Source organism: Merops nubicus, unplaced genomic scaffold (genome assembly GCF_000691845.1).
Source record: "Merops nubicus isolate BGI_N331 unplaced genomic scaffold, ASM69184v1 scaffold13326, whole genome shotgun sequence".
NCBI classification, from domain to species: Eukaryota; Metazoa; Chordata; class Aves; order Coraciiformes; family Meropidae; genus Merops; species Merops nubicus.
In genome coordinates, this window is record NW_008614411.1 from 1 (window position 1) to 12950 (window position 12950).

General features: G+C 41.4%; 1 protein-coding gene across 1 annotated transcript; it reads right to left on the reverse strand.

The window, feature by feature from the left end:
• Positions 1 to 1165: 1165 nt before the first annotated feature.
• On the reverse strand, positions 1166 to 12145 carry CKAP2 (cytoskeleton associated protein 2; the record flags this gene model as incomplete). Its single annotated transcript, XM_008942227.1, is given in 9 exon segments — positions 1166 to 1391; positions 3183 to 3582; positions 4283 to 4355; positions 4984 to 5151; positions 5659 to 5845; positions 6467 to 6491; positions 6494 to 7268; positions 9972 to 10047; positions 12058 to 12145. Coding segments are annotated over 9 exon segments (2018 nt in total), but the record flags the coding sequence as incomplete, so codon positions are not given.
• Between the last annotated feature and the right edge of the window lie 805 nt (positions 12146 to 12950).

Sequence of the window (12950 nt, forward strand, 5' to 3'; positions counted from 1 at the left end):
TCCCTCCCGGTCGCCGAGGCAGCGCCCAGTGCGGTGATGGCGGCCCGGCCATTTCTGCTTCGCTACAGAGGAAAAGGGGCAGGACACAAACGACACAAAATTCTCCACAGCAGAGAACCAGGAGTGCTTGTCTAGATCGTGGCCTGACGTTTAGTTCCTGGGTTACACTTTGTAGGATGCTTGGTGGCAAGCAGGAGGGTTTTCTAAAGAAAATGGGGTAAAATCATAGACTTGAAGTTTGGTTTCTTATTAGAGGCATCTTCTTCTCTACAAAGAGTGAGTCCTTTCTGAAGGGACAGAAGAAACACTGAAATCTGAATGCTCAGCTAAGGTTTAACTTAACATAAACTGCATACTGAAGTTAGGGGAACACCCAGCTTCTGCTGAATATGAAAGAGTTCAGTGTTCTGTGACAGTTCACATCCAAGAACAGATTAATTTTCAGAATTCCAGTCTCAGGCCTATACCCATGTTGTACAATTTATTTCCAGCCTAAAGCCCATAAAGAAAACAAATACAACTCAGTTGATTACTTTATTGTCCACCATATTACAGACTTAAAGCAAACCAACATTACAACAGTCACAAAGTAATTAGTGTATCAGACCTCATTTAAGGGAGGTTACTTGCTCATGAATAATCCTACTAACTAAAAGGGATTTAACTCAGTTTTGTTAAAATACATGCTAAAAATGGATAAAAATGTTTATACTTGGTGTGCATCTTACTAGCTAGCTTCAGTTTTAAACACTAAAGGTTGCTATAGTAGACATTGCCCTATTGATATGCCTATATTATTTCTTTCTTAAACTAAAAGATGGTGCAATTCTAAAGATTTTATAGGAATTGCAACAGGAAATCAGTAGGTACTAGTAATATACTGCAATCAATATGTACTATGAAATGTTAAACCTAGTCCTTAATATTTAATGAATCATATTTAACATGAAGACACTGATATTTATAAGTACTACAACACACCAGATGTACCAAATTTGAAAAGGCAGAAAACATACATTAAGTTTAGTGACTCAGGCATTCAAATTTTATCTTAAGCCATTCATACAAGTTTTAGACAGATCCTCTCTCAAAGCTGCTAAAAACACTCCCCAACTCTTCAGAAAAGATCCAATCTTTAACCTCTGTGTAGCATTAATGCTACTTTTTACTCTTCTACTTCAGCACTTGTTTCTTTGACTTCATTGCTCTGTTTGTGGATCAACGCAGTGGCATTTGATTCCATTTCTTGAAGCTCTTCACACGAGGAGACACATGGATCTTGATCTTTAACATGATCCCCCACCAGCTTGCACATCTTCTCCCGAATGCGCTGAGAATATCGCAGAGGGGTGATGATTTTCAGGTCATTTGCCTCACCATGCATCTTCACACTTTGGAACAGAAAAAAGCAACTACATAAAATTACTAAACACAGGCACACCATCATACAAATTACCTCTGTAGAATCTAGCAGAAACAGCAAGTCATGATTCCTATTCAACTCTTTACCATTCCCTTAGCCAAAGTAGTGGAAACAGGTCCTTTACCATTCATACAGTTAAAACCAGATGTACAACTCTTTTCTTGGGCAGAATATTTTCATCTGGAAAACCTCCTGAAAAAGAGTTTCCAAAGGGAGATTCTCCCCCATCCCATCAGAGGGAAACTGCTCTTCCTGCAGTGGACAGCTGCCAGGAGTTCCTTGGGCAGAATATTTTCATCTGGAAAACCTCCTGAAAAAGAGTTTCCAAAGGGAGATTCTCCCCCATCCCATCAGAGGGAAACTGCTCTTCCTGCAGTGGACAGCTGCCAGTTCAGCTTCATCAGATGCCAAAGCTGAGCATAACTTTCCTGTCTGCTATCTTAGAAGAAATTTTGTGGCAAAAAAATGAAAAATTAAATGTTATCTGTTTTCTTCTGAGATTAATGCCTATGTATTTTTGCCTCAAGATACAAAACAGATGATCTTTACAGGACAGTTACACATTGTTCACTTCTGTGCTGTATGACACACAACCACATCTACATTTGAAAAAGGGACTGCAGACACCTAATTGCTCTTTACCTCACTCAGTGTAGAACTGCTGCTGCAGTGTGGGCTGTGGGAGGGGATCCTGTACCTGAAGTTTATGTCTCTACCACAAAGAGGTTTGATTACTCTGTAATGAGGCATTCATTCTGACATGAATTTAAGCAGGAGTGTCAATCTGCTTGAGGGTAGGAAGGCTCTGCAGAGGAATTTGGAAAAGCTGGAGCAATGGTCTGAGGTCAACTGGATGAGGTTTAACAAGGCCAAGTGCTGGGTCCTGCACTTGGGTCACAACAACCTCAGGCACTGCTCCAGGCTTGGGGAGGAGTGGCTGGAAAGTGCCTGGAGGAAAAGGACCTGGGGGTGTTGGTGGACAGCTGGCTGAACATGAGCCAGCAGTGTGCCCAGAAAGGCCAATGGCATCCTGGCCTGGATCAGAAATTGTGTGACCAGTAGTAGGGAGGTGATTGTGCCCCTGGACTTGGCACTCATGAGACCACACCTTGAGTGCTGTGTCCAGTTCTGGGCACCTCAGTACAAGAAAGACATTGAGATGCTGAAGTGGGTCCAGAGAGGTGCAAGGAGGCTGGTAAAGAGGGCTCATGAGGACCAGCTGACCTTATTGCTCTCTACAACTACCTAAAAGGAGGTTGTAGTGAGGCTGGTGTTGGTCTCTTCTCCCAAATTACTGAGGATAGGATGAAGGAAAATGGCCTCAAGTTGTACCAGGGGAGGTTTCAGTTGGATATGAGGAAGAATTTTTTCACTGGGAGAGTGGTGAGGCACTGGAATGGGCTGCCCAGGGAGGTGGTGGAGTCACCATCCCTGGAGGGGTTCAAAAAACAAGTAGATGCAGCACTTGAGGCTATGGTCTAGTGGTTAAGGAGATGTTGGGATGGAGGTTGGACTTGATGATCCTGGAAGTCCTTTCTAACCACAGTGATTCTATGATTCAAAAAGCAAACCAGTTTGAATAAATAAAGGAATTTATTTTAAAAGCCTTATTTCTGAAGAGGAAGCAATTAAAAAAAAGCCCTTGACAGCTTTTAACTAGATGTTGACAAATTCAGGGCCTCCCTGCTTCACCAGGACACAAGCATTACTGTTGTCCCAGATGCTGCAAACTTTCCATAGTTACCTGAAGTAATCCTACCTTTCCAAGCATGGTGTGGTAGATGGATTATATCTCACTGAAGAGGATGCATCATTATCCCTCACAGGAGAATGAACTGCTGGGGCTGTAGCTTTTACCCCATCCTCATCCTGCTCTTCTTTTTCATATTTTCCTTTCTTTTTTGTACGGTCTTTAGTCTTGTGCTTTTTGTTCTTCTTTGGCAAGGTCTCTTCTCTTGGTTTTAACTCTATATCCATTTCTTCCTTTTTTATCACTTCAGTGCTAGCCCCTGTCTCTGCCTTCTTCTCATCACTCTCTGCTTTTTGGTCATCATTATAGCCAAGATCATTGAAGGCCTCCTGAACCTGCTCTGTACATGAATTTGGCTCCTTGCTGACTTCAATTCCCTCACTTAAGTGAGCTTCTGTCACAGTTCCCCCTAAAATTGAAATAATGAAGAAAGTACAGCTGTGATTTGTTACAAGTAAAGAGAAGTTAACATTTTAGAGAGATCTCTGAAATCTTAGAGCTTTACAGAATAAAAGTTAAGTATGTCTTGAGTTGGAGACACAGCAATTTAACTTACTAATAGTTTTAGCCACCTTCAAGAATCTGCAACTTGAAAACCCAGGCTAAGTACATCCTCAGAAGTCATTCTCTTCCCTCCCAAGTGCGGCAGCTCTGAACAAGTATTTCAGTCAGTTTCTGGGATCAAGTACTTGTCAAGCTGTGTTATATTGAACAGGAATGTACATGGCTAATGTGCTTCCACAACTGGAGTACTGACCACCTTTAACTGACACTATTCATCTGCTAGTGAAGGAGTTTGTATCAGAGGCAACTGGTTTTTAGCTCACAAGAATGTCTTTACTCCTTGATTATCAGGCTAAAATAGCTGGACAACATTGCTTTGATAGAATTTAAGCAGAAAGTTTGGATATGAAAGCATCTCCACTACTCATTTGAACATGTCCACAATTGTAAAGTATTAGTTTAATCAAGGTTGTTGTCAAAGAGAGTACAAAATAATTACAGAGACGTTTCCATGAAACAGAATTCAGTATAGGCACAAATAATTTGAACAGCTCATGTTGCCTGTCAAGCCACCCATTTAACTAGAAGAGAGTGCTCAGACTTACCATCCTCAGCCTTAAAGAGGCTTTCAGTGTTTTTCATAGCATCTATTAGTGTGTGTCGTAGTTCATCTTTAGGCTGGAAAAAAAAAAGTTGTATTAAAAAAATAATTCCAAAATGAAGCATCATCATATACCAACTGTTACTTGGTACAACAAACAGCTACAGGGAAAGTGGCACAGGCAACATGATGTTCATGTTACAAACCCTCTATTTAATGCTGTACAGACATATGTCAGGACACAAGTGAATCCTGCATTTTAGAATCATAGAATGCTTTGAGTTGGAAGGGACCTCAAAAGCTCATCTAGTCCAACCCCCCCCAAAAAATATTTCTGTATTTGGTGCACTAAGGCTGTTTTTGATGCCCTGAAATCTTATTGCTATTAAAACACAGGTATTAAGTCCATCAATAAAGGTCAAGTTCTGTTTTGAGTTTCTAGTGGTACTAGAAGTCTCGGTCCTTAATTTCTTCTACATGGAACATCATATGGTATTTTGATGATCCTAAACCTTTCTTCTTGAAAGTAGCATCTACAGCATTTACAGAGCAACCCAAATCCTTATTTTTTTATGTTCAGGTAGGTCACATGGCTCTCCTTCTACTACAGAAGGATTTATTAAGATCAGAAGTAGTTGTATTTTCCAGACCATCCTTTCATGCTTTTGTATTTGTTAATCTCAAGCTTCAGGAGAAGCTGCTCACCGTTGCTCCTGCCAAAATGGCCTCCTCAAAGACAGCAATAACCTTTTCAGGAGGGCCCATCTGCTCGAGACGCATCCAGCAGACCCAATATTTGGCAAGCTTTTTAGCCCCAGGAATCCTGTGGGTCAGATCTTCCAGCATGGCACGTACTTCATCACCTTGACATCCCTAAAGTCAGCACAAGAGCAGAGATTTAAATGCAGTGAATGTTTGGAGCATAACCCTAAAAGTTGCAGATGCCACATTATTTCCAAGACTGAACTATGAACTGGAGCACAAGAATTACCATTCACCTGTTCTTCCAAAGGAGAATGATTTGCACAGCATTGTAAGAAGGGACATCTTCAGAACTACTTAAACTTTTTCAGAAGTCTGGTCAAGTTTCTGCAAATGCAAGCTTGGTTTAGAACAATTTCATAGCTACTCTCGTTACATTATCACTTTTCTACTTTATTATTCTACCATTATTGCCTAATCTTACTGCATAGTTCAGTAAGTTAGTGAAGCTCAAGTGAGACCTAATTTCTTGAGGTTTCAGGAAAAAAGCTAAGTTATTCCTTAACCTGGGGAGCAATTAGTCCCTCTGCATCTCATTCACAGGTCCAGCATGCCCACAGGACTTGTGTGTTGTAGGGACCTACATGCTTAGAACTTGGTAGGCAGGGGACTGAATACCTGCTCCACTAACTGCAGACATCCTGCAAGAGTCTTGTCGAGCTCTTCACTCTGTGATATGTGCTGGAAGGAATCACCAAAAGATAGTTCTTGTTCTGCAGTTCTTGGCTGGGATCCCAGAAACACAGATATGGGAGGTCTCCTCAAAACTTTTCCTCGAGATGCCCTCCATTCATCCAGGCGAGCCCTGCATTTAAGAATATGATTAGCTGAAGTGACAGATTGGTTTTTTCATTTTTTTATATTGCCACTAACTAGGGCACGTCACACACAGTCACACTTTCCAGATAGTCCTCAAGTCCTCTCCCTTTAATTCTAAATGAATACAGCTGCCACTTAGACCCACATGGAATTTTCAGAACCATGCCTATCATCTGTTTTAGGTATCTATAGGGCCAGAACACTTTCCAGCAGCAGCAAGAGACTTGGGCTACAAGCCCCTTTTTTCCAAGAGAGGGTAAAAATGCTTCCAATTTATTCATCTGTGCCACCTCTATCCTAGTCCCACTTCAAACTAGGAAACTGTCTCTGAAGACACAAAATATGACGAGCAGCCCAGAACAACCTTATCAGTCAGCAATATATATTTTCTATTTATAACCACCCAGGACAAACTGTAAGCCTGAAGAGCTGCTGCACTTAGTCTGAATCCAAATTTCCCTCTATTAAGTCCACAGTTTTAGTCTGCTGCCCCTTCATGTCAAGTTCAAACACATCTATAGCATGAAATAGATCAAAATAGATATTCTTGAAAAGAAGGTCTGAGTACCTTCCAAGATCAAGCTATGACAGTGAGTAATTAATTTACCTTCTCTCTTCTGCTGATTTCTGTTTCCATTAGTTTTAGAATTCTGTCCTGACTTTGTTCCAGGAACAACAGAAACTGGTTTTCCTGGAGTTTCTGGTCTTGCATCTTCACAAAAATCTGCCCTTTTCTTCACTCCTGGTACTCTGTGGTCCAAACTGTTAGAAGCAGCCTTCAGTGGCTGTGGTGTCCTTCCACCAATTGTTTTTTCAACTGTTACTCTCTTTGGTGCCACAGCAGATGTTGGTTGACATTTCTTCAGCCTGGACTGTAAGTTAACAGCAGCTCTGCCAGATGGTTTGCTCTGGACTGGGCGGACACCATTTGGTTTCACAGAACTCGAGTAGTTTGTGACTTTGGTGGTCTTCAGAACTACAGTACAGCTGCTCGTGGGCAAAGAAGTTACTGCCCTTTTGGTGGCAGAAGGAAGAAGCTTCTTGTCAAGCAAAGAACTCTTTTCCCCCTCACTTTCTGGAGGTTTTCGGAAGGAGTTTATCTTGGACTGGATAACTCTGCCACGATATGTACCAGGCACTGGTTTCTTTGGTGGACCAAGACTTGAATTTTGTTTTTCTGCAATCAGTTGCTTCTCTTTTATGCTTTTTATTTGCAAGAAAGACCTGCTAAGTGACACATTAGGTTTTATTTCAATTACTTCATCCTTGGAAGCTTGATCTTCAGGATTATAGTTTCTGCCCGATATGGAATTTGTTAGCACAATTGTGGAAGACTTTAAAATAGCTTTTTTTTCTGAGGTTCCACTTGATTCATCCCATGACAGGTTATTAGCATTCTCTTTATTTTCCTGAAATAAAAATTATATTCATGGAGATGTTAAAAGTACATTTATGCTGTGTGTTACTTGTATCCAAAAAGCCTTTCACTCATTTATGGGACTAAAGTGATTAACAGTAAATGCCACTTTAAAAGTACCTACAAAAGTACTGTGCATATACTGAAGAATATTTGTCAACTATTATTGCAGAATTCACATAAAAAAACCCCAAAATCAAATAAGGACTGTTTAAACTCTGCCTTGGAAGTAAGAAGGCCTAACCTGAAGGTTACACTCTTCCAGAAACAAAACTCTCAAAGCAACTACTGGCTTTTAACTGCCAAAAATCACCTTAAAAGGAGAGTCCTAAAGTAGAAACTTGCTTTAAGCTGTATATAGTCAAAATCAGTACACCAGATAGCCTGTCCCACCACTCAATGGCAGCACCATTCCTCTGCTTAGTGTGGGTAGCCTGCCAACATAAGGTAGTGAGTAAAGTCTTGATCAAAAGGCAGGAGAAACATCTGAATGACACATGGAGGTCTGCAGAAGCTGATGCTCTTTTCCTTCAAGGAAGATATCTTTGAACTGTTGGGAAATTACACCACATCTGGTAATCTGTGCAGGAAAATCTGTAATTTTCCTGGTCTGTCACTCAGGCTTAGAAGTCAGATTTAGCCAAATCAATAACTGGAGCTTGAGCAGAAGGGCTGTTATTTCAGGAAGGTATGTAATTTAACTCAACTTTGAAATCACACAAGACACTAACACAGAGCAAAATACCTCCTCCATTCAGAAAATTTCTAAAGAACTGTTGTTCTTTCTTTTGCAGTTTCTTCCCATCCTCAACAATCAGTTTTGGAGTCTTAAGGTTTTTTGCTTTCCTCCTCATATAACCTCAGGTCTCGCAGATCTTTTGGAACCCAAACTCAAAACCATCTAACATGAACATAGATTTTGTGTCTTTTCTTCTTCAGCTTTCCCTGAGAACAGGTATGGAAAAGAATCTGTATTTTGCAACTTCTTAGCAACACAACTATAGGCATCTTAATTCTGGAAAAGTGGTACAAAACATTCCCTTGCACTCCAATAAGGTATTATCACCTATTTCTGATTACATTTGATTTGCCAGCATCACAACTGAAAAGCCACACACATTCAACAGTTACTTCTGTTAGGGTTTTTGGTTGGTTGTTTTTTTTTCCTTTCCCCTCCAAGTAACAGTAAAATAGAAGAACTGTACTCTGGAGAGGGACTTTTCACAAGAGTGTCCTGCAACAGGACAGGGGGAAATGGTTTTAAACTGAAGGAGAGCAGGTTCAGACAAGATCTTAGGGAAAAGTTCTTCAGTAGGAGGGTGGTGAGACTCTGGGATAGATTGCCCAGAGAGGCTGTGGGTGCCCCTCCCTGGGGGTGTTCAAGGCCAGGCTCCCCCGGGGGGGTGTTCAAGGCCGGGCGGGGTGAGGCCTTGAGCAGCCTGGTCTAGTTGAGAGGTGTCCCTGCCCATGGCAGGGGGTTGGATTAGATGATTTCTAGGGTCCCTCCCAACATAAGCCATTCTATGAATTGTCTACTCTGACAGAAGACCTTGCTCAGATTTTTAAAAAAACTTCCCTGAAGACTGAAAATATATCAAAAAAGTTCTGGGAGTGTCAAGAAAAGTTAAAATGTAACCATTATTTCAGCAATAACAGTATCCTCTCTAGCCCCCTCTCCAATGAGGTGCAAACTGAATATGATCCATTACACACTGTAACCTCTCCAAAAACCATAGGTGAGCAGTCACTGAATAAACTAAGAACAAACTACATTCGCAAACTTCTCATGCTCTGGAAGTCATATAACTTAAAAGCAGTTTGAGTTGGATTGTCCTGGTTTGGGGTAGAACAGATGGAATCCTGTTCAGTGATTTTACTTCTTAGCTAAAGCTCTAACTGCACTTTCTGAAGTTGACAGGATATTTTCACAGATGTGTTTGATTCTAGCAGTGATAATGCTCCATGTTTAGATGTACTACCAAGGACTGGTGTGCAGACCAAGGTCACTGCTAAATCCTGTGTACCACACTGAGGGGGGAGCAGACAGGATAACTGACCCTCAATTGACCAGTGGGGTATTCCATCCCATATCCATCACATTCAGTGTAAAGCTGAAGGATCACAAGGGTCAAGCCCTTCCTCCTTCCCCTTTCGTGCTGCTGCAGTGACTGGCATGCAAGGAGGACTCCATCCATCCTGCCTTTGATCCCTGTCCGTGTGTTCCTGAACCAAGTTCCAGAATCCAGCTCCTGGACCCAGTTGCTGTCTGCTGCCAAGTCCAGGCTGGGACTTTTCCACAGAGCCTGCTCCCCAGCACTGGGGGTGATGGTGATGTATTGTCATCAGGGGGTAGCTGGGTTCCATACTGGCCTTGTCTATATTCCATTTTATTATTTGTAGTAGTATTATTGTTTTCATTAAAGCTGTTTTTTCTAGTTGATAAGTCTCTCTCCCTTATTGCCTTTCTGTTCCCCTTTGGGGGGAGGTAGTAGTAGTATTGTTTTCATTAAAAACAAAAGCTGTTTTTTCTAGTTGATAAGTCTCTCTCCCTTATTGCCTTTCTGTTCCCCTTTGGGGGGAGAGGAGTTAACAGAGCATCTTTTACAGCATCTGTTACCTGACCCTAAACCATGACAGGAATGTTGTAACCACAGAAAGAGTGCCATCAGTGTCTGCTTACCAGTCAAAAACTTACCATTTCTGGCCTTGAAGATGTTGAGAGCTGTATTTTGTCTTGCAGTTTACTGCTAGTTGCTCTCCTAGTTCTGCTACTGTTTAAAAAAAAAAGACATCTGAAATCATCCCACAATGTAACAGAAGAATTATTTTTAGAGTAAGTTCATGTTGTCCCAGTGGCTGTATGCTGGTGACTTTGCACTGAAGTGTTTCTGTTCCACTGTGCTCTTCCTCCAGACAAAATAAATGCCTAAGCAACTGCCCCTTCTTACACCTTAAAGAGGTGGCTAGCAGGGGAAGGAAAGAGAACAGACCCAGTTTACTGTAGGTGCCACTCTCATGTTTAAGGCTGAGCACCAGCCTGTGCAGCCTGATGCATCTCTACAGGAGGTCTGGTTCCTCAATGCTGCAGCTGAGGTGGAATGGGGAGCAGCACAAGGAGTTGAGGCTCAGCTACTGCAATCACAGAACCATTAAGGTTGGAAAAGACCTCTAAGATCATCAAATCCAGCCTTCACCCCAACACTACCATGGTCATTAAACCATGTCCCCAAGTGCCACATCTACACATTTTTTTAACATCTCCAGGGACAATGCCTCACCACTCTTTCAGGAAAGAAATTCTTCATATTAGCCAACTGAAACCTCTCCTGGCCCAACTTGAGATGATTTCCTCTCATCTTATTGCTAGTAACCTGGGAGAAGAGACAACACTCACCTCACTACAACCTCCTTTCAGGTAGCTGTAGAGAGTGCATTAGAGGACAGGCCATTTGAGGCAAGTCTGGACAAGGATACAAAGTTCCTATCAGACTGACAGGTTCCAAAACCTGCAGTCAGGCACCAGAGCTGGCATCAGACTACCAGTGACTAACAAAATCATCAAGACCAGTACTGTATCCTAGCAACTATGAAAATATATTGACAGCTCAGAAGAAAAACATCTCAGTTTGAAGTCACAAATTCAAATTCTTCAACTGTTTCCTAATGCATTATATGAAACGTGTGGCACTACTGCATGTGGCTGAAAATTAACATTCCAGTTAGCAAACAAGAACTCAGATGATCTTCTGGAAGCCAAGTGAGTTGAAAATGAAGGTGCAGTAGGGAAAATAAAGATAATTAGTGACTTAGCATGAGTCAAACTGCATTCTGCAGTATTTCAATCACCTTTATGTCACCTGTACTACAGAATACTTGTTAATCAGAAGATACAGAATCATTTATGTTGGAAAAGACATTTAAGATCAAGTCCCATCATAAACCTAACACTGCCAAGTCCACCACGAAACCCTGTCACTGAGTACCACATCTACACAGTTTTTTAGATACCTCCAGGGCTGGTGACTCCACCACTTCCCTGGGCTGCCTGTTCCAGTGCTTGTCAAACCTTTCTGTGAATAAATTTGTCCTAATGTCCAACCTAATCCTCTCCTGGTGCAACTTGAGGCCATTTCCTCTTACTTGTTACTTGAGAAAAAAGACTGACACCCAACTCATTGCAACCTTCTTTGAGGTGGCCAACAGTGTGGAACAGTGATAGCTTCACAAGAGGGAAATCTCTGCAAAATAAAAGTACTAGTCATACCCACCAACATGATGGCTCTGAACAATGAGTTAATGGAAGATTATGAAAAGCCCTGGAATTTAATAGCCAGGGAATAAACTGAAAGCAAGGAAAAGCAAATTAAATCAAATGCTAATTTAAGAGTATTGCTACAATGAAAGTAGTTGTCATTGATTTTCTAACACATGATAGCTTTCTACAACATGAAAGCAAATGCCTTTTCCCACTCTACAGAGCAAGCCTTTGACAAGTTATATTTACCCTCATCATTTATATGTATTTTATAACCAAAAGTCATTGTTAAGATTTGTAGTACTGTGCCATTGAACATGGAACCACACCACCTCAAGTACACAGAGTGGCAAGCAAGACCCCCCATTTAATTTCCCCATTGAGACTTCAGGAGGTCCCTGTAGTCACCAGTCTCATTGCATGGTCACATCTTTTGGGGGAGGCTCTCAGCAAGAATTGCTATTTGCATCTTCCCCACCAACCACAGACCTTTCCAAAGGGCTGTGAGCCACAGCAGAAATACTACCTGCCAGGTGCCTTGTTTTCTTGAATGGGCACACCAGAAAAGGTCTTTTTTCTTGATAGATATTCTTCAACTTTTTGTCGTCTTTGTTCTGTTTGGTTTAAAAAAAAAAACAAAACAGACTTATTACATCTTCCACTAATACAGCAATGTCAAACTTTGTCTCTTAGGAAAGAGGAAATGCAAACAGAAAAGCATCAAGACATTATGAACCATAGGTGCTGTGGATTAAGAAATTCTTTATTTTAATGTTCACATCTTATGTCTTACACATCCTCTCATTTCTTAAAAAAAGGCTGTATTTAAGGGGTGGCTGGATGTGATTTCACAGCTACAGGGAGGGCTGGTTGGCTGCATTAAGCTAGATGAAACAATTCTGTGATGGGAAGAAGTCAGGCTCACTCTTTTACTTTCTGGATAGCTGCTGAGCATTTCACATACTCACTGCTGGTTCAGCAACTTTTCACTTATGACAGTAGTAAGGTCAGTATAGCACACATGAAAAACACCATGCACATGAACCCAGCTGACCATCTGCAAAGTCTTTTGCTTCTCTTCTGTTGTGATCTGGGCATCTGCACAAATGTTGTGCCAATGGGAATTTGGTAACACCACAGAATTACCCTGAAAAGGTCTTTAGCCAGCTGTCACTGTCTTAATACAGAAAGTCATTCCAGAAGATGATGCTCAAGCACCCACAGAGCCAGTCAAGAGTTAATATACCAAGTCTTACAACTGTTGTGATGTGAAAGCAAGAAGTTAAATCATTATCTTTGACTCAGAACAACAATTCCTTTGTGACTTTCAGGGACTCATCTCATTGCACCATCCTCCATCACAGACAGGCTCATTCAGCAGTGTAAGTCTTCAGTGAAATCACACATAAAACCCAACTT